This window comes from Ctenopharyngodon idella, chromosome 7, assembly GCF_019924925.1.
Source record: "Ctenopharyngodon idella isolate HZGC_01 chromosome 7, HZGC01, whole genome shotgun sequence".
Classification (NCBI taxonomy): domain Eukaryota; kingdom Metazoa; phylum Chordata; class Actinopteri; order Cypriniformes; family Xenocyprididae; genus Ctenopharyngodon; species Ctenopharyngodon idella.
The window spans coordinates 2,775,588-2,796,918 of record NC_067226.1 but is presented as its reverse complement, the minus strand read 5'-3'; the positions used below and the strand labels follow the sequence as shown (position 1 = coordinate 2,796,918).

Sequence of the window (21,331 nt, the reverse complement as noted above, 5' to 3'; positions counted from 1 at the left end):
GTCTTTCACACATGCCCAACATAAGGGCAATGGCTAACTCTCTCTCTCTCTATGTTGATTTCTGTGTATAAACACATTTATGCACAAGTGAACTTGTAATTTGTATTATATTATGTTTGTTTATGGTCTTTGTTCTGTCATATTTCCCCTTCAGACGATTTCTGTTTTGACGTCATGTGTAACCTGCGTGAACTTGGTGTGTTTGATAATTCTGGGAACAAGAACATCCATTTTAAACACCACATGCTGTCATCCTTACCAGGCCAGGGCCTTTTTTCCACCTCTCCAGGAGTAGTGAAACTGTGTGTATGGTCACACACTACATCACCAAAAACACATATACATTTCTCACATCTACATGCGTGTATTTACACATGTAGGAGCCAACGGTTCCCTCTTAAACAAGTGTACACAGAAGGGCAGCCAGAAAGGATCCAGTCCTGACCTGTGTAGTACAAGCGGAAAGTACAAAAGACAGATAGAAGATGGGAAAAGGTCATGGTTTTCTTGCGTGGATGTGATTGACAATGAGGTGAGCATAAGCAAATGTGATTAGAATGGTTTAATGGTCACAGTCTACTTTATAGAAAAGTGACTCGCTGGGCTGGAAATAGCAGGACAGGTCGTGAGGCAAAATGTGGAGACAAATGCGTTGGGCTTGGCCGTGCAGATGTCATTTGGCTAGAAGGTGAGAAATGTCCTCCCTCATTTCACAAGGCCACAGAAGCTCAGACGTGCAGAGAACGAAAATAAAACAAAAAAACCCAAAAGGGTCACTGACGCACAAAATCTCCACACACCCTGGAAAAGCAATGAGGTAATAATCTGCAGCTTACTTGCACTGTCAAACACACGAATGTAGTCGGTGCGTACGTCCACTTCTGCACGCATGCACGCTTACAGTTGCTTTGTTGCTCCGAGCTCGTTCTCTTAAAAACCAAGTGAAATCGGCTGTCACTCAAATAAAAGCCTGTTTGTTTTGAGCGAAGGCAGATCGGGTTCAAGAACTCCGCTAGAGGTTGAGGTTAGATGATCTTCAGCGATAAGACCGAAAAGCTTTCCACAGTCATTTGGACCACGAAACACATGTCAAACGTCACTTAAAGACGATAATGTGCGCAGGGATCTTGGGAGGAGAACATCTGTGTCAGAAGCTCGTGCAGCTGCATACTTTTGTCACTTGACATATTTAAAGCCTTAAAATCAGAATGAAATAGACAATAAAAAGACAAAACGAATAACATTTCAAAACAGTTGAACAAATCAGATGTGTTCCTCGACCTCACACAAAACATGCCTTTTCTATGCCTCTGGCGGCGAAAGGGTTAACTCGCCACGTTCAATAGTTTCTTTTATTTTGAAAAGAAATTTATCAGATATTTTACAAGGGGGCGCAATAAAGAGGACCACTTTTTTCCACTGGCCCATTCCTCACAGAGAGCGCAGGACTAAAAATACAAATTTCTGTGTAAATTGGACACCAGTCGAGCCTCCCGCTACATAAATGTAGCCTTTGTGTGCCAGTGGAAATGTTATACAAATGACCCCTTTTTTAAAATCACAAAAAACCCTTTTAATTATATTTATTCAGATCAGCTACGGTTGACCTAAACACAGGGGTGCTACACGAGGGACTTGGGGGTGCAATTTCATACGCAGTTTGAATCACCCCGGCGTGTTTCTTCAGCATACGACCGCCATAAAGAAAGACGAGAAGAAAAGAAAGATAGATGGAGCAGGGGGATTTGAAAAGTGTACGGCAAGTTTTGCTTGGCACATCGTTTTGCTCCGTTCTCTTTATTTCTATCACTCATTATTCTGACCCTTGTCCTCAGATCCTTCTGTATACAGCATATGGATGTGTGTGAGTGTCTGCATGGCTTAGTCTGGGGGCTGCTGTGTTTATTGCTTCAGAGCGGCAGGTAACTGCGCGGGGGGAGTTCTCCGTACGTTGACCCGCAGTCTCAGCGTAAATAAAGATAATATGTCCATTTACTGAAATAGCCCGTTGGAATCTCTCAGGATGTGTGCATTGGCCCGTCTCCATTGGGGTATAGACAGCATTTCTGCAAAGAGAGGGTGGGGAGAGCGAGCAGAGGCAGTAGGACTTGAGGTCCCATTATTTGGCCATCAGTCACCCTTGGGTGGACCCTCCAAAAAGGGTGTGCTTGGAGACACGTGACTATGCATAAATGAAAAGAGATATGGGAATTTCCGGCAATGCAGTTGGAATCAGCAATCAGCATCAGAGAGAGAAATGATTTAGCTTAATGCCGAACGAACAGCAAAGCCCACGAGACAATTAAGCGCAAAGAACCTAAATGTGGCAAGCTGAGAGAATGGGCTCCCCTTTGACCTGGAAACACTTTGTGGAGAGAGATTATGGTTGTTCAGTGCAGTGTGAGCGCTCACCCCGGGGACCCCCTTTTCTTCTCTTTTCTGTCCCCTACCTTCCTCCTCCTCCCACTACTGCTGCCAAGCCCCCTCCGCTTTCACCCCCCATCCCCTGTTCCTAAAGACAAGAGGCTGTTTGAGGGGTTGGTGGTGCGTTCCAGAGGTGAAAAAGGGGCCACACCGCGCTGATGCCAGTCATGCCCGTTTCATGCTCGCTAATCCCGACAAGCCCCAGGAGAGAGCCAGAAAGCGAGCAAGAGAGAGAGAGAGAGGGGATGCTGGAAGACTGTTCCTAAATCCCCCAGGTCTGTATAGGCCATGCTCTCTGGAATTCTGATCAGAGCCCCAAGCCGTGTAGTCTTTGTCCCAGGGTGTGGGTGTGTTTTTGACCCCCTGGTGGGCGGCTTTATTGCCACCCAGACAGAAGCGATTTGGGTCAAGGTGGAGACGTGGGGTAGGGGTAAGGGAGGGTTGCCCACTGGGTGAACTGTGCAATATCAAGGAGTTATCGCTACAATTGCAAACCAGTGCATAATTAATTAAGGAATTCATTAATTCATAGTTATCATTATTATCTTAACGTTCAATCTGAACTCACCAGCCTACAAAAAAGTAATGGTCCTGGCAAAGTCATAGTTAAGTTTATGCTCCATTTCAACTAAAACTTGGAGCACTGTTGAGAAGGGGACAAAGAAAGAAAGTTCTGACCAGATATTTTTCGTGGTCACCTGAAAAATTTCATACACGGGCAAAATGCAAAATCATTTCATAATTCATAAAAGCAGACACACCGCAAGAGAACACAAAAAAATTAGACTCCTCTGAGTCCATAAATCTATGTCAGTCACAGATTTGACCCACTTATGGATTCAGCTGCTGCTTCGCGGAGTCTTAAGGAGACAGAGAGATATATGGACCACAAACCGACAAAGTTAAAGTGGTGTCTAGGATGATTTGATATACACAGATGGTGTAAAAGCAGTGCATGTTTTCAGAAGCACAATAAAGAGGGATATCACCAATTCAAACTGCACGTTTGCATACTGTAGCTCTCAGTCGCCTCGCAGTCCTGCATGCCTTTAGAAATAAGGAATGACACAAGTTTGGCACAAATGGACCAGTCCAAATCCTATTGATTTTAAATATATAACTCTGAGATGCAGTCAAGCCTGTTTGTTTTTGTAGAGAGCCTGCCAACTGCACGGAAATTCTCTTCTGGATTTCCAGCAAGTTTGGAGAATCTATTCCTGACCAGAGAATTTGATCTGTACACCACTCAGACCAGGACATTCCTCCCTATTGAATCTCAGCAAATCTCAGTTTAAAGCAACCCACTCCAGAAACTGCAAGCCAATGTCCAGGAACATCCCTGTGCGCACCATGGATTTAATATAGAAAGAATTCCTTAGACATTTATTCACAATTTTTACCTTGTCATTTTTTTTCAAGGTTTTAGGGTCGTGTAATAAACTACTCAAAAAAAAAAAAAAAAACATTTTGGCCACTGGGCTGATTTTAATTCAGTTCATATCCATGTGCTACCTTATTTTCTAGCTGCTAATACAAGCCTTCTGAGCGCTCACAAACTTTCCCTGACTTATTAAGGAAAGTGGCACAGAGATCATCTGCGTGTACTGTATGCGCACTACGCGCTGTCTGGGTATTATGACAGAAAGGCACGGCATCATTCACAGCACGCGGGCTCTTCTAGAGTAACCGGCGCGCGTAATTACACAGAAGCTCAATGAAAGCGCGACACTACCTGCCCTCGCAATCAATCTCATCCCGCGCGCCCAGGAGAGTTTATGCGCGCTTTGACAAGCTGTGCTCAGTGGCTGTGTTCTCGCGCGTATCGGAAGCCAAGGACTACAATATTTCTGGAACGGAGCGCGCCTTTCTTGGCAGCCGCGAACAGGTTGTTCCACGTGGATTGAAAACGGGCTGTATGAAACAAAAACTGACGGCTATCTAAAACAGACAGCTTATTAACACCATGGAAATATGGCACGGATGAAATTGAACACTTGGGAATAACTAACCTGCAGGCTGTTCTCTTTTTAACGCGCAATATTACGCACAAGCACACACGTGCGAAAAGCATTAGTGGACGTTATCCTACTCTTTATGTGTCTTTAACAATCCATTTACCTACATGGAGACTATATGCACTGGTGAACGCACGAACCCGCGGTGCTTGGCGCGCACCGGAGCGGTGAGCGTGCGACAACAAGGCGACTGGAAACTTGGAAAGACACAAGGAGATGGAGCTCTTACCTGAAAGAACCAGTGGCATGTTTCTCCAATGATGGGGAACCCCATGGAGCCCTTGGGCATGGGCAGCTTGCAGCTCTTGTCCCGTGTTGCGGTCCATCTCAGCTGCCAGAGCTGCTGGGACACGGCCAGAAGAAGTGCCATGGACACTAAACACGCAGCCAGCGTCGCCAGCGCCGAGACCAGGTCAAAACTCTCGAAGAGCATGGCTGTGAACGTCCGGGGGCTGTTTTCAAATATCTCTTTGGAGTGATGAGCACTACAGTGGTTAAGCCTTCTCAGGAGTATATGAGTGACTTGCTGTGTAAGATATGATTTACTGCTACAATTATTCTGAAAAGCAAAAAAAATAGCTGAGCAGATTCTCTCACCAAAAGGCAACGCAACAAAGTTCTGTAATGAATAAATTGAAGTGTTTAATTAACAGAATGCGGGATATTACAAATCGATCTTAAATGTTTGTATATCATTTTAGATTCTGCAAATCGCTGTCCAATATTTAAAATTTTGAAATGTAAATTTGGAGTGAATTTGTTAAACTTGAGTTGGAAGTTTTGTTTTAAATTCCAAACTCTTTTAGTTAGCCTACTTTTTGAAAAAAAAAAAAAATAATAATAATAATAATAATAATAATAATAATAAATTGGTTTTAGTTATTATTTTTAAAATATCTTACATGAAAACTCCATATAATCTCTTTAAATGCACTCAATTTCAAGTAATGGTCATAAGGAAGACGCAGAAATAAATGAAAGAAATAATCCTCCGAAGTTTGATGCCTATGAGCAGTAAAATCTTCAGATGACTGTAGTGCGTCTCGCTAGCCCTTTTTCTGATGCGGTTTCACTCTCTACCTCTCTCTTGCGCTCTAGCTCTCTCTCTTCACATACAGTTTCTCAATGTGAGTTCGAGTCGCACAGCGAGCTTCCAATGTGTGTTTATATAGCGGAGGCAGTGAGGCGGCATTCGGCCAGGGTGCAAGCGGCTCCCCCCTTACCCCACCCCACCGAACTGAGGCGGGGTGAAAAGTGAACGGGCCGGGCGCTGGAGCGTGCGGGACCTGGAAGAGAGCCCAAAAAGAGAGAAAGAGAGAGAGAGAGACTTGCAATACTTATGTGATCGAGAACTTATCACCTGCCACTCGTGGAATATGCTTATGGTTATATCATATGCGCTTAATGATGTGGTCACACCTTGATTACGCAGCATGGATTTAAACTCTTGGTTAAAAAAAAAAAAGTTAAAAGTTAAAAAAAAAAAGTTACCTGATCTTATACGGATTCAGTACCACACCATAATAGACATGTTGGTTCAATATCAGATTTTATGATTTCTAACATGTTTGACTGTTCAGATGCGCATCTGTTCCGCAAAGCAGATGTTAATCCTGTGAGTATTCAAACAGTGATTCATACATTGACTCATTCATTCGTTATTTGTTTTCTTCAAATTGCGTTTCTATGTATAAACTTTAAGGTGTTGAAAATTCTATCTATCTATCTATCTGTCTGTCTATGTAAAATGAATCCCCCTGCCCCTGTGTTGAACATACACTACCAGAGCACCGATGAGTGACCGATTTGTGCTGGTGTCATCTATGCTGGGACGTGGTTTCAATTACGGTCACCTTATGATCACAATCACTCAAGGACAGTTATGTAATGATTCTCAGCATATGAGCCGACCATTGCAGAGCAGAACTCCAGCTGTTTCGCTCACCCTCTTTACGTCTGCTTCCCGAGGCGCACAGTTGATGCGCAGGATGAGACAGACGGCGGGGCAGGCAGAGACGAAGGGATGCTCGTCTTATAGGCTATTCTGTTCACTTGTATGAAACGTAACAATTCTCATACTATTCAAAAGAACTCCTTTAAATAACAGTGAGTCGAACTTTCGACTTGTGAAGAGTTCAAGAGCGCGAGTCTATAAGTTAAAACCATTCATTCATTTCTTCAGTCTATGTTTGAAACAGTGCGACCTCTTCGTGCTCACGCATTCTCTTTCTTTTACTTTTACTGTTCTATCTTTTTTAAGCCAAAGTAAACCTGTCCCGAGCTTTCACTGCGAAATGCAAGGGATTTCTGTGTTTTTATGATATTTTCCTAAGACATTCTTTCGCGCACGCTGTCTGCTGCTGTCAACCTGGATGCGTCTCTCAACTACACACTGCCGCCTAGCGGAGACAGAGGAAACTTATCAATCTCTGATTCCAGCGCATGCTGTCATACATCTAGAGCAGTGTGGTTCTGAAACCTGTCCTGGAGAACCACCAGCCCTGCACATTTTGTATGTCTCCCTATATCTGACTGATATAGGGTGCCTTGCAGTGTCTACTAATTAGCTCATCAGTTGAATCAGGTGTGATAGATGACAAAATGTGCAGGGCTGGTGGTACTCCAGGACAGGTTTGAGAACCACTGATAGATTCTAGCATGTAGGTATTAATTACCATGTTTCCATAGCGGGATAAAAGAATAATATGAAAATATTCCCTTTTGAATATCAAATTATATAAACCTATTATTACAGCACTGTGGAAAAAAGAAAAACGCTTTTTCGCTCAAGCTTAAGCAATTTATTCGGAGATCACAGGTGTATGCCTATAGCTGCTCTGAAGAAAATAATTTGTATCTATATCTAGTAATCTAGTTAGTCGTGTGTGTTGCTGTTTACCTTGGGAAATATGTGCTAAATGGGCACAGACTTACAGTTTAGAGAGTAAGCAAGTTCACATCTTGATGAACTCTTGTTTGATGTGAGAGAATTAGCAGTGACGCAAGGTCCTGAGGGGCCTGAAATTACTAGATTTATTCCAGAAGCCTATTAAACTGGATGGGTTGAAGGTGCTGGATGATTCATGAAATGTTGCTATGTTAATGCTAGTTGCTAGTTAATGAAAACTCATTTCAGAAAAAAGAGCAAGTTACTACAAGTTTACGAAGACAACCATTTTTTTTTTCTGTGGAAAAACCTCATTTTTAAAAAAAGGACCAGGAATGTGCATAAAAAGTAAATAGGGAAAATGTTTTAAAAAAGCTTGAAACTAAACTTATCACATTTGAAGTGTGAAAGAACACCAACAAAATAATGTATGTTTATGATTTTTAGCTTGTGATTTAATCACCAGTCCAGCTCTATTTTTCTTTTTAAAGAAATTTAAAATTAAAGTTGACTTTGAATTTAAATAACTTTCTTAATTAAGCATTCAAAATGTGACAAATCAAATCTAGGGCTGCGTCTGAATTAGCATACTTTGAGTATACATACTTATTTTGATTTATTACTTCTCAACCACTAAAATAGAAGGTTCTGTATAATATGAAAGTGTGTAGTATGAATGTAATCCGGACGTACTACATTCCCCATTTTGTCATTATCATGTGACCTACCAGCGTCAATTGCGTCACTTCACTGCCATTCACAAATAGTCTCCAATGGCCTCATGGGATAGTAAAGTGTCAATCTCGCCGGAAGTAATAAGTCATTTGGGTACTTTTTACCTACTCTTTATGAGTACTGTGAATTCAGACATAATTCTTTTGGCACATACTATTTTATGCCTACTTTAAAGTAGGGAAGTATGCGATTTTGGATACAGCCTAGCTCTTTTCTGTAATTTGTTTTTCTTCTTTTGTACTTGCAGTATTGATTTGTGACAGAAATCTTTATTTACTGTCCTCTAGTGGACTTGCCATCAGAAGGACACCACCAATTCAGTGCCTCTGAATAAAGCTTGGAATACATTACATGACTTTTGTCCAGATTTTTGCCCAGATTTGCTGAACTCAACTTATCACAATTAAAGGGTTAGTTCACCCAAAAATGAAAATTCTGTCATTAATTACTCACTCTCATTTCGTTCAACACCCGTAAGACCTTCGTTCATCTTTGGAACACAAATTAAGATATTTTTAATAAAATCCGATGTCCGCATCGCCAGCAAGATAATTAATACTTTCAATGCCCAGAAAGCTACTAAAGACATATTTAAAACAGTTCATGTGACTACAGTGGTTAAACCTTAATGTTATGAAGCGACGAGAATACTTTTTGTGCGCCAAAAAAAAAAAAAAAAAGACATTAAATCAACAATATCTAATGATGGGCGATTTCAAAACACTGCTTCAAATCTTCAGTGTATCAAACTGCCAGAGTAACGTGATTTCAGTAAACAAGGCTTCGTTACGTCATAAGTGTTTCGAAATTTCAATGGTTCACCACTGGGGGGCGTGACTTTGGCAGTTTGATACACACTCTGAATCACTGATTAGAAACAAAAGATTCGTAAAGTTTCCAAGCTTCATGAAGCAGTGTTTTGCAATTGCTCATCACTAGATATTGTTGAATAAAGTTTTTTTATTGTTTTTTTTTCTTTTTGGCGCACAAAAAGTATTCTCGTTGCTTCATAACACTAAGGTTGAACCACTGTACTCACATGAACTGTTTTAAATATGCCTTTAGTAGCTTTCTGGGCATTGAAAGTGTTAATTATCTTGCTGGCAACGCAGGCCTCACTGAGCCATCGGATTCAAAAATATCTTAATTTGTGTTCCAAAGATGAACGAAGGTCTTACGGGTGTGGAACGACATGAGGGTGAGTAATTAATGACAGAATTTTCATTTTTGGGTGAACTAACCCTTTAAAGTGTGAAGTAACACCTATAAAATATTTGCTGTTTATGATTTTTAGTTTGCAAATTAAACACCAGTCCAGCTATATAACATGAACCTGATACTCCATGACCCTGAGACCTTGTGACAGCATTATGCCCTTGTATAAGCATTATATAATTCAAAGTAGGCTTACATATGTACATACACACCATAATCTATGTTAGACCAAAGCTCTTAAATAACATAAACAAAGCTAACACCGTTTCAAACTGAGGTCACAGGAAATGAAATAGAGGGAAATGCTGTTATTATACACCTATGAAAGTCATACACACAAACCTGTACTAACTGTAGATTCTACGTCATACAACCTTCACTTCCTGATCTACAGAATGTGCATAAAGGACACACTGAGGAGCACGTTCTGTCGTTGTAAAATGACTCACCATTACTTGTACACAATGAATCCATTCTGAGTTGGCTAACGGTAATGATGCTAAAGGAAATGACAGTGGAAATAAGTGTACAGTGACTAATCACCATTAGGGCCACACACACGATTAAAGGATAAATCAAACCCACACATTTCAAATCTACAATATACAAATAAAACAGTTATAGGGAATGTTTCCACAGGCACATATCCCAGAAATATTTACTATTATAAACAATTCTTGAGAAAAACAAGCACTGATGAATCATTTGATAATATAACATCAGTCACTGAGAGAGACTAAGCATTTTCAGCTGTCACTGTAGAGCTCATGATTCCTTAAATCAAGTTATATATGACCGATACTAGATAGTAGGTAGATTGTTATGTGAAAATCATCAGCATATCCCAGTTCACTTTGATTACACAGACCACAGCTGGAATATAAGGGTCACCAGGAGGTCTGATGGCTTTCAGCCGCTAATCTGGTTTGCATTACAGCTAGTGGATGCAGTTTAGCCACAACAGTTTACAGTACATTACCTGATATAGAGGATGAATCATTGTGTTTTGCCTATAAAAATCAAGCCAGGTCATTTCCACTGTTTCCAAAGCCCATTTTAAGACCTTGTAGCATGTATAAATGTAACCAAACCTCATCAAACTGTGGTCCTGGAACCAATAGAACATTAGCAAGGTCTTAAAGAGACCAGGTGAATCAGAGTGTAAGAGGACAAATGAATTCCCCCGGTGTTGTCACTCAATAATATCATGTGTTAATCCTGTTCTTTCCCTTCCATTAGTGAGAAGAGACACACGGAATCTCTACTTTAATGGGATGGACAGAGGGGTCATCATCACAGTCAGACCGAGGTGCGCAACTCAGAATGCCAGTCCAACTCTATTAGCTTGGATTAAGGGTTACAGAAATTTTACACTGTGGTTTCCATAAAAGCTGGCTCACAGACACTCATCTGGACAGAAGTATTATCATTATTAGTAGCTATTATATATATATATATATATATACATATACACACACACACTTTTCTTAAGAAATTTCAAATTAAAAGTTGACTTTAAATGAAAATTACTCTAAATTTAGCATTCAAAACGTATAAGTGATGAGATCATCATAGTATTTGCATGCTAAATTGCAAAACTCTTTTCTGTAATAAATTTTGTTTAACTTATTTTTTGTACTTGCACGAATGATTAATGACAGATATCATTATTTACTGTGCTTTAGTGGACTTGCTATCAGAATGACACCACAAACTAAGAGCTTCTGAATAAATGTTAGAGTGTCTAGATTTTTGCCCAGATTTGCAGTCTGAACGAGTCAACGCTAGCTAGTTGCTGAAAGTCAGAGCCAGTCTGCAGATTTTGGGCAGTCAGAGAAGACAGATTTAAAAGATAATCGCATAGTTTATGATGGGCACAGACCCAGTGTTTTAGTATTAAACTACGATTCCATCCAGACGGAGGATATCAAACATGTTTGATATTTTAAGCTATTTTTAAAACACAATTTATTTTAATTTGTCATGCGTCTCTTAGCAACGAGGCACACATTTCTGTGTGAGTTTATAGTGTTCAGAATGACTTGAAAATCTGGTAGTGCGTGATCCTCAGTTGTTTAGTGTATGAGACCTAATGTATTAAAATCTGTTTCAATTTTAAGTCATGCAGTGTTTTCAAGCATTAAAGCATGACTGATCATAGTAGAAGACAAAAAAATGGGAACTATATTTGAAACAAACAGTACACTAGAAGTGAATATTACCAGGAAAAAAAAAAAAACACCTTGCATTGTATTGCTTCAGAATATAACTTGGAATATACAGTACTTTTATGGTTTTAAAATAATTGTATAAAATGTCTTTCCTGCATGTGCAGCAGTGTAGAGTCTGACAGAACGAATCAATGAACTCAGTACAGAGGTTAACGATTTATTTTGGTGTCCTGGTGTCAACTGAGTAAACACAATTAGCCAGAGAACCATGAAGAAACATGGGCCCAGATCTCTGTGCGACAGAACAGGAACTGCACATAAAAATCTTGAAAACCAAAAATCGCTGGGGATAAAAACTATTGGAACATGTTTGTAACAACTGCAACATCACAAGTCACAAGCTCAGTTCAAAAGGACATGTGTGCCCCACTCTAACTCAAAACCAAGGTTGCCTTTAGGTCCATCTGGGGTCAATACAACAACAAAATGCAGAAAGTGTGTTTCACATTAACACTGTCAAACTGTTTCTCATGTCCTTCTGTCACCCTGAGTCTGTTTTGGGGATGCTGAGTTACTTTGTTCTTTTCTTCCTAAAATGAATATTTGAATGTGAATGTATAATTTGAAGCTAGCCCTTTAAAGTCGGTATGAAATGGAAGTTGCGATAGTCTTTTCTTCCCTATTGTGACATATATCCTGGTGAAACAGTTTCTTGAACAAGAAAAAGATGTAGGGCTGGACTTGATTTTGTCTATCAGGAATTTATCAGATGGTTGGATGGTTGTTGTTTGCTATTGCTGTGATGTCATGTGAGTGACAGGTTGTCCCGCCCTCACACCAGTAACACGTCATCAGAGAAGAGATGATGATGATGATTCAAGAGGGAGGGGACGTTATTTAATCAATTTTGATTTCATGGTGACTTTAAAGCTTGTTTGGTAGTTTGATGGGAGTAGCTGGTTAACACATAGGATACTCAAATAAAAAATACAGTGGTGGATGTGCCTGAGGCTCAAATAGAAATTGGGAAAATGGTTTAAATACACTATATTGCCAAAAGTATTGGGACACCCCACCAAATCATTGAATTCAGGAGTTCCAATCACTTCCATGGGGTGTATAAAATCAAGCACCTAGGCATGCAGACTGCTTCTATAAACATTTGTGAAAGAATGGGTCAGTGAATTCAAGCGTGGTACTGTGATAGGTTGCCACCTGTGCAATAAGTCCATTCATGAAATTTCCTCACTACTAAATATTCCACGGTCAACTGTTAGTGGTATCATAACAAAGTGGAAGCAATTGGGAACAACAGCAACTCAGCTATGAAGTGGTAGGCCACGTAAAAAAAAAAACACAGAGCAGGGTCAGCGCATGCTGAGGCGCACAGTGAGCAGAAGTCGTCAACTTTCTGCAGAGTCAATAGCTACAGACCTCCAAACTTCATGTGACCTTCAGATTAGCTCAAGAACAGTGCGTAGAGAGCTTCATGGAATGGGTTTCCACGGCCGAGCAGCTGCATCCAAGCCTTACATCACCAAGTGCAATGCAAAGCGTCGGATGCAGTGGTGTAAAGCACGCCGCCACTGGACTCTGGAGCAGTGGAGACGTGTTCTCTGGAGTGACGAATCACACTTCTCTGTATGGCAATCCGGTGGACGAGTCTGGGTTTGGCGGTTGCCAGGAGAACGGTACTTGCCTGACTGCATTGTGCCAAGTGTAAAGTTTGGTGGAGGGGGGATTATGGTGTGGGGTTGTTTTTCAGGGGTTGGGCTTGGCCCCTTAGTTCCAGTGAAAGGAACTCTTAATGCTTCAGAATACCAAGACATTTTGGACAATTTCATGCTCCCAACTTTGTGGGAACAGTTTGGGGATGGCCCCTTCCTGTTCAAATATGACTGCGCACCAGTGCACAAAGCAGGGTCCATAAAGACATGGATGAGCGAGTTTGGTGTGGAGGAACTTGACTGGCCTGCACAGAGTCCTGACCTCAACCCGACAGAACACCTTTGGGATGAATTAGAGCGGAGACTGTGAGCCAGGCCTTCTCGCCAACATCACTGCCTGACCTCACAAATGCGCTTCTAGAAGAATGGTCAAAAATTCCCATTAACACACTCCTAAACCTTGTGGAAAGCCTTCCCAGAAGAGTTGAGGCTGTTATAGCTGCAAAGGGTGGGCCAACTCCATATTAAACCCTACGGTTTAAGAATGAGATGTCATTAAAGTTCGTGTGCACGTAAAGGCAGGCAACCCAAAACTTTTGGCAATATAGTGTATGTAAAACATTGTCAATGAAAAGATTCCAAAATAGTATTTTGGGTCTGGGTGAGATCTGTGCTTGAAGTTTATTTTGGTCTCCTATCTGAGATCAAATCTAAAACCGGAGTATTGCATTATTTTCGGTTTAGGATCCGGTGTGGCAGGAAGTCAGGCACTTTACTCAAAGTGACGCCTTCTAGGAGTTTCCAAGGCAGGAGCAGAAATCCCATGAGTAGAGAAAGTGAAAAGACAAGGTCAAATGAGGTGGGAAAGGCAGACAAATGAAAACAGGTGAGTATGTCATAGGCATATACACGAGAAAGAGAAATTTACGGTAAAAAAAAAAAAAACTGGCAGCTGCGGTTACCAGAAATTCAATGTAAAAAAAAAAAAAAAAAAAAAAAAAAAAAAAGAGGTTTCCAGTATTATGACATGGCCTATAGGTGTACTTGAACAAAAAAAATCTTGTGCTTAAAGCTTTTTTAAAAAACTGCTTTTACCTCAAAATGTTCAGATAACCACCATAATAATACAGATGGATCAATAGAAGCACAAAAAAAAAAAAAAAAAAAAAACAGCCAGTTGAATACAAGAAGATATAGTGGATGCAGGAAACGAAATGACGAGAGACCTGGAATTTAAAATCTAAATCTGCATAAAATAAAAAGTGGTAAAATAAAAAGTGATTTTTCCCTTTTCAGTGATTTCTCAGTGAAAGCTGCTTCCATCAGACTGAATCAAAGGATATTGATCAGCAGCAGTTATCTATTTCAACACACGGCACATTTTGCGACAGTGTAAAGAACAATCCACAATACCAGCTAAACTTGAAAAGGTGACTTATTTCCTTGTTAATGAGAATTACACACTGATATTAGCAATTCTTTGACAAGATATGTTGTGAAATCCAGACATTCTATGCAGCTCCTCACTTTGAGAAACCAAGAATTTGTCATTTATGACCTGCTACTCAACAAAAAACACATTCCTGTTCCTCAAAACAGATGGAGGAGAGAAGAAACAGATGAGAGAGAAATGACTGTTGTTTGGAAACCCCCTCAGAGTTTCGGTAGTACCATATCTAAGATGGGAACAAATGCACTAAAATCCCTTTCAGGTCTAATGCTAATCAAATTAGCCTGTGATGTTTATATAGATATTATTACAAATTATATAATTATTGTAACTACGTATATAATTGACAATTATTATAAATTATTATAAAATAATTATTATAAATGATCATGCCCCAATCTCAACTGTACAATAATAAAGGCATCCACAACAACAATAAATAAATAAATAAATAAATAATAACAGCTAATAGCTGTATAACAACACAAGTAAATATTTAATATTTTCAGGATGTCAGAACACATATTGAACATGTTTCGTCATTGTTTGCTTTACTTAATTTACTGAACAAATGCTTTTGTTTTGTTCTCTGTCAAATCACCTGCCTTGCAAACATCTGTGTGTAAATCAAGTGATCTGAAGTGGGCACACATATGGAGAGCACAGCTCCAACTTCCAAAGAAAGGGTCAATGCCTCAAGCCTGGTTTACACTCGCCATGTCCGCACGAGCGCAAAGATGTGCGCTGCGAAAATGGTGTCATCGCGGTGTGGGCGGTCGAGACCCGGGCTGCATCCGAAAACTTAGGCAGCTGACTTGTTGCCTCGATGCTTTATCAGGCAATGACTTGTAAGGCAGCGTTTGTGCATGAAGGCACCTCACGAAACTGATTCTAATGACCTACAGCAAAATAGCGCGAGCTTTGGTGAGAACTAAACACATAGGCTATATAATTACTACAGTAGTAATTTCTCTCTGGGAATGATATCAAAAGTGGAAAATGTTGGTCAAAAACGTACATTTACACACAAACTGACCAGCAAACGCAACTTTCGGACACCACCAAAAATCCGATCTTGATACTCTCACAATGGGGATGGATAATTACGATGGGAAGGAAATGCAGAAAGGTAGCAAGGGTGGTTTGCTGAAGAGTAAAAATATTAGTCATTTAATCAATAGTCATTTTGGTAAACACTGCTGTTCATAAGTTTGGAGTTGGTAAGATTTTGAAAGAAGTTTCTTATGCTCTTGTAATTATTATTTATTACGATTTAAAATAACTGTTTTCTATTTTAATATATTTTAAAATGTAATTTATTCCTGTGATGGCAAAGCTGAATATTCAGCCAATTTCTTAAAAATAAATAAATAAATAAAATACTGACCCCAAACATTTGAATGGCAGTGCAAATACCAGATCATTGAGTAATTTTGGTATAAATAACAGTTTAAAGTTAAAAGCGGCTTTGGCATGAAATCTCTGAATCAAAATCGTTGTTGAAACCCTAAATCACATTATTTATAAGAGAAGAGGTTTTGATTTCAGGGCAAACGTTTAAAATAGAGATATCAGCATTTGGACAGTAACAGGACCCAAAAGAATCTGACAACCAAGGGAGTCCAAATCTAATCTAACCTAAATTCCTAGCAACTACATTCCAAAGCAGTCATTCAATCCGATTTTGTCTAACCAATTTTGTCTAAAAGAGGGAATAATCAAAATGCCAGGCCCTTTGTATCTAGCATGAGCTGTAATGAATAATGTGTGGTTTAGGTTTTTCAGCACATTTTTATTATGGTCACAACTAAACAGGTTCCTCATTTACCCCCTGCTTTATGTCTTAAAAGTCACTCATCTAGGAAAACAACTGTTAAAGGGTTAGTTCACCCAAAAATTACAATTCCGTCATCATTTACTCACCTTCATGTCGTACCAAACCAGTAAGACTTCATCAGAACACAAATGATCTGAGAGATTTCTGTCCCTCCACTGACAGCTACGTAACTACCACTTTGATGCTTCAAAAAGTTCATAAAGAGATTGTAAAAGTAATCCATATGAATTGAGTGGTTTAGTCCAAATTTTCTGAAGAAAAATGATCGCTTTATATGATGAACATATTTAATTTAGGCTTTTATTCACAGATAAACATTAATCAGTGAACATAGAAGCTCAACCGTTCTTGCTTTGACTCACGAGAACAAACCTGATTGGTTCTTGCGGAAGCTCAAACATGCTGTGTAACACATGAGAATGAACCTCATTGGTTCTCACATCAAACAAGCTTGCTTGAGCTTCCGTTTATCATGATGTGTGCATTGATGTGAATAAAAGCCTAAATTCAATCTGTTCACCATATAAAGTGATCGTGTCTCTTCAGAAAATTTGAATTAAACACCTCAATTCATATAGATTAGTTTTACGATCTCTTTATGAACGTCAAAGTGGTAGTTGTCAATGGAGGACAGAAATCTCTGATTTCATTAAAAATATCTTCATTTGTGTTCTGAAGATGAACGAAAGTCACCAAGCCGACACCGACGAACAAGTTGTGACTAAAGCAGACTGCGGGGTTGGCTCGTCACGTTGGCAGCGTCTGGGTCCAAAGTTGCCCTGACACACCAAACCGACGCTCGACAGCCGACGGCCAAGTAGCACGTCCGTTCTGCACCTACGTAAGTTTGACAGAATTTTCATTTTTGGGTGAACTAACCCTTTAAACATGATAAATGATGTTTTTGAAACAAATGAGCATTACTGAAGACAATGCATAGACACGACAATGCTAAAATGAAAAGCGTAAGTCGCCATATGTGAAGATGTTAAAGCACGGACCATGTGTGAGAGCCTCCAAAGCAAGCGTTGTCTTTTGGTTCTCATAATCTTAAATAAAATAGTTTGGTCAGTAAGTTGATGCTAAGGCAATTTAAAGTAGACAAGGTATTATTTATGACCATATTGTAAATGACTGATGGAGATTTACCACACAAACAATGTTAACTAAGAGGAAAATATGGAGTGATTGAGCAGCTATGTGGATGGAGATGGATGGTTCAATGATAACCCCCCACTACCCACTGGCTTTGTGGGGGCCAGCGCTATTAGCATGTCCATGTAACAATAAATCGCCAATCCCACACACACACAAACTCACGCACACCCTCCGTGCTTCACAGCAATGATGGATGGGCCCCTTCAGGCCTGTGTAGGAACCGGGGTGTGTGTCGCTGTCAGTGTTCAAATTAAAACCCAGCCCCTCCCAGAATCCCTCCCAAACACCTTGACTGAAGGGGAGGACACACAGAGCGCACACAGAGGAAGCAAGAGTTTTGTTTCTGTAACCTTTGACTCCTGAAGCCCATCAATAACCTCCCAGCAGCATAGAGAGAGGGAGGGTGGGCTGCCATCCATCTTCATTGGAAGAGAGGAGAACGTGCGCTCGCTGTCTCTCCTCTCTTCCCCTATCACTCCATCTTCTCCCACACTCTCACTTCACTTTCACTCACAACCTTTTGTCTGTCAGTTCTCCCTCTTAACATTCGGTTTGTCTCCTGTGAATCTCCATGTTGATGTACAGAAAATTGTCCAAGTTGAGATTTTAAACGAAGCAATTGAAATAGTGCAACCTGTCAATCTAAGGTCATTTCTGCTTATAAAATATTTAAAGGGATAATATTTGGAAGAATAATAAAACACTGAAAACTATGAAAAATAAGGTTTATACTGTATATAGGGTTTGGGATCAGAAATATTTGTTAATGTTGTTGAAAGAAGCCACCAACTTCATTTATTTTATCAAAAATACAGTAAAACAGTAATATTGAGAAATATTGTTGCAATTTAAATGAACTGTTCAATTTAAAATATTTTAACTTATTCTTGTTATGGCAAATCTGAATTTTCAGCATCTTTACTCCAGTCTTCAATGTCACACGATCCTTCAGAAATCATGCTAATATACTAATTTGGTATCCCATTATTATCAATGTTGTAAACAGTTGTGCTGCTTAATTTTTTTTCTGTAAACCATGATTGATTTTTCAGGATTCTTTGATGAATAGACAGGAAAACAAAGATTTATTTGAAATAGAACTGTTTCGCAATACTGTAAAAGTCTTTACTGTCACTTTTGATCAATTTAATGCATTCTTACTAAATGAAAGTATTAATTTCTTTAAAGAAACTCTTACTGACCAATACTTTTGAATGGTATGACGGCATGATATTTTTATCATGTTTTTCTCCGGTTTTGATGTAATTAAACCAAAGCCCAGAGTAACAAGCAATAGGTTTTGATTTACATGAATCACTCAAGTTTCCCTGATTACAGAATACGGTTTATCCCTTTGAGCGGTACGGTCCCACATATGGGATTTAGAACGTTCAGTGACGTCACATAACTGCCAGATTCAAACTGTGCTTTCCCGCTTTGGCTGCGAGATGGACGCGCTCAGCTCTTGTCATATATCACATCATTGCAATGTTTTCAGCAACATAATTTTTTTTTTTTAAGGTTTCAGACATTTAAATACGCATAAGCACCAGTAAAACAATACATTTAGAGTTTATAAAATACACACTGATGTCAGACATCAGTGGAAGCAGCAATAACAATCCATTCAAATATAATTTGCCGACATTTATTCATATCAGACACACATAATGGGCCTAAGTAACTATAAAGTTTACTCTATTATTCTTCCAGTCCACCAGCCACTTATTACTTGCATATATTTCGGGAGAAACTGATGAATTCACCTGCTGTAAATCCGACTGACAGGACTGCAGTGCAAACTAAGATGGCGGCGGCCATCTCGCATTATAGATCAAGATAAAGATCATTTATAAAGGCTTTAAAACGACAAAACACACTCACTTACACATATTTGAGAATCGGAATATCAGATAGTTGATGACATGATAAGCAAGTTTGTGAATATTTTAAATAAAAAAGGAAAAACAAAATAATAGCGATCCATCTGTCATACAGTGTTATTGTGGCTGCGTTCAGCGCACGTGACACGCATGACGCTTCGCCATGGAAACAATCCGGTTGTTAAGTCTGACGTCACGCAGCAGCGCTTCCGAGTCCAAACGCTCTACCTCATACCACAAGAAAACAACAAACGGTGCTAATATACACACACGATACTACCAAAAAATTATAATCATAACCTTTATCTCCATACCAAAATCCCAGATGGCCAGACAGTGATTTATCTTTTATAAATCGTTAAAATATTAATATCTGTAACGCTGTGAGCACGGAGACTGCTGTGTAGACTGTAGTATTTTAAATGTTTAACTTAAAAATGTTAAATGTTTATTACGAATAAATAGCGCTAATAAACGGCCGTCGAGATGGCATTCTCAAGTGAAACGAGTCGAGGCTTGGACCCGGAAACGGCGTTCCTTACGTCACGACTTAACAAGCGGATAAGGGCAAACGTTCTAAAATAATGGTCGCCTTAAAAAAAAAAACTCACTCTGGGGGCTCAGCTAGAATATTCTAAACTCACGCTTGAAAGGGTTAGGTGTTTTTATGAGTTGACACACTTTTAATTATTAAGCAAAATCAGTTAAATAATTCATATTAATAACTAGGTTCAGCTATCCAAATGCAAAAATAAGTGCTGTCAACATCAAATGCAGCTTTGATCAGTTGTTCAAATGAATGTTGGTCACTCTCCTGGTAAGGAATAGATAAACTGCGGCATAAAGAGAAAGAGACAGACTGAGATTAGTTCACAGATCACCATATTTCCATAATCAGTCTGATATGAAGCTGTGGCAGACACTATGCAAACACCCCGCCACTGTTCTTCCCTCTTCGGCTTTTTCATCTGACCCATTTGCAAAAACACTCACAGATTTTAACAATAACTTATATAAAGGCATATAAACATGCAGGTTATTTTTAACTCTCTTCCGTAAGAGACAAAGATCAATGGGTGACATGCTATCAGCTTTCACCATCACCGACAAACTGCTTTTATCTGTTTAATTTTTTTTTCTTCCTTTCTGTTCTCAGCAAATGTTTATTCTAGCTTCACTGCACGCTATGTTGTCTCTCTCTGGATATTGAGACAAGTGTGATAATGACCTCACCTGACCTCTGCTGCTCTGGCACAAGAAACATGGACACTTTTTTTCTAGATACATTCGATATCTTTGTTAACGGAGGAGTTAGTAAAGCAGAAATATTTCGAAAGTGAAAATATTCTCTCAGCATTTAATTATACGCCGGATCACGCATAATATTATGACCACTGACAGCTGAAGTGAATAACACTGATTATCTCTTCATCACGGCACCTGTTAGTGGGTGGGATATATTAGGCAGCAAGTGAACATTTTGTCCTGAAAGTTGATGTGTTAGAAGCAGGAAAAATAGGCAACCGTAGCAATGTGACCAAATTGTGGGCCAAATTGTGATGGCTACATCTCCAAAACTGCAGCTCTTGTGGCAGTGTGATGCAGGAGAAACCTTGGGTCCTGCCATCCATGTAGATGTTACTTTGACACGTACCACCTACCTAAGCATTGTTGCAGATCATGTACACCCTTTCATGGAAACGGTATTCCCTGGTGGCTGTGGCCTCTTTCAGCAGGATAATGCACCCTGCCACAAAGCAAAAATGGTTCAGGAATGGTTTGAGGAGCACAACAATGAGTTTGAGGTGTTGACTTGGCCACCAAATTCCTCAGATCTCAATCCAATCGAGCATCTGTGGGATGTGCTGAACAAACAAGTCCAATCCATG

The 21,331-nt window shown here is 39.6% G+C and overlaps 1 protein-coding gene across 3 annotated transcripts in view; it reads right to left on the bottom strand.

Annotated features, from left to right (window-relative positions):
- Positions 1-21,331, bottom strand: part of LOC127515263 (cytochrome P450 26B1) — a 35,732-nt gene that overhangs the window by 13,417 nt on the left and 984 nt on the right. Inside the window, exons 1-2 of one of the 3 annotated variants that reach the window (XM_051898699.1) lie at positions 5,342-5,593; positions 4,669-4,998 (exon numbers count right to left, since the gene is read on the bottom strand). The exons of 1 other annotated variant lie outside the window; for it this stretch is intronic. In XM_051898699.1, the coding sequence (XP_051754659.1) occupies positions 4,669-4,872 (204 nt within the window). In that variant the 5' untranslated portion in view covers positions 4,873-4,998; positions 5,342-5,593. Of the gene's footprint in view, positions 1-4,668; positions 5,594-21,331 lie in introns of those variants that run through there. One more of the 3 variants, XM_051898698.1, reaches the window with a different exon arrangement.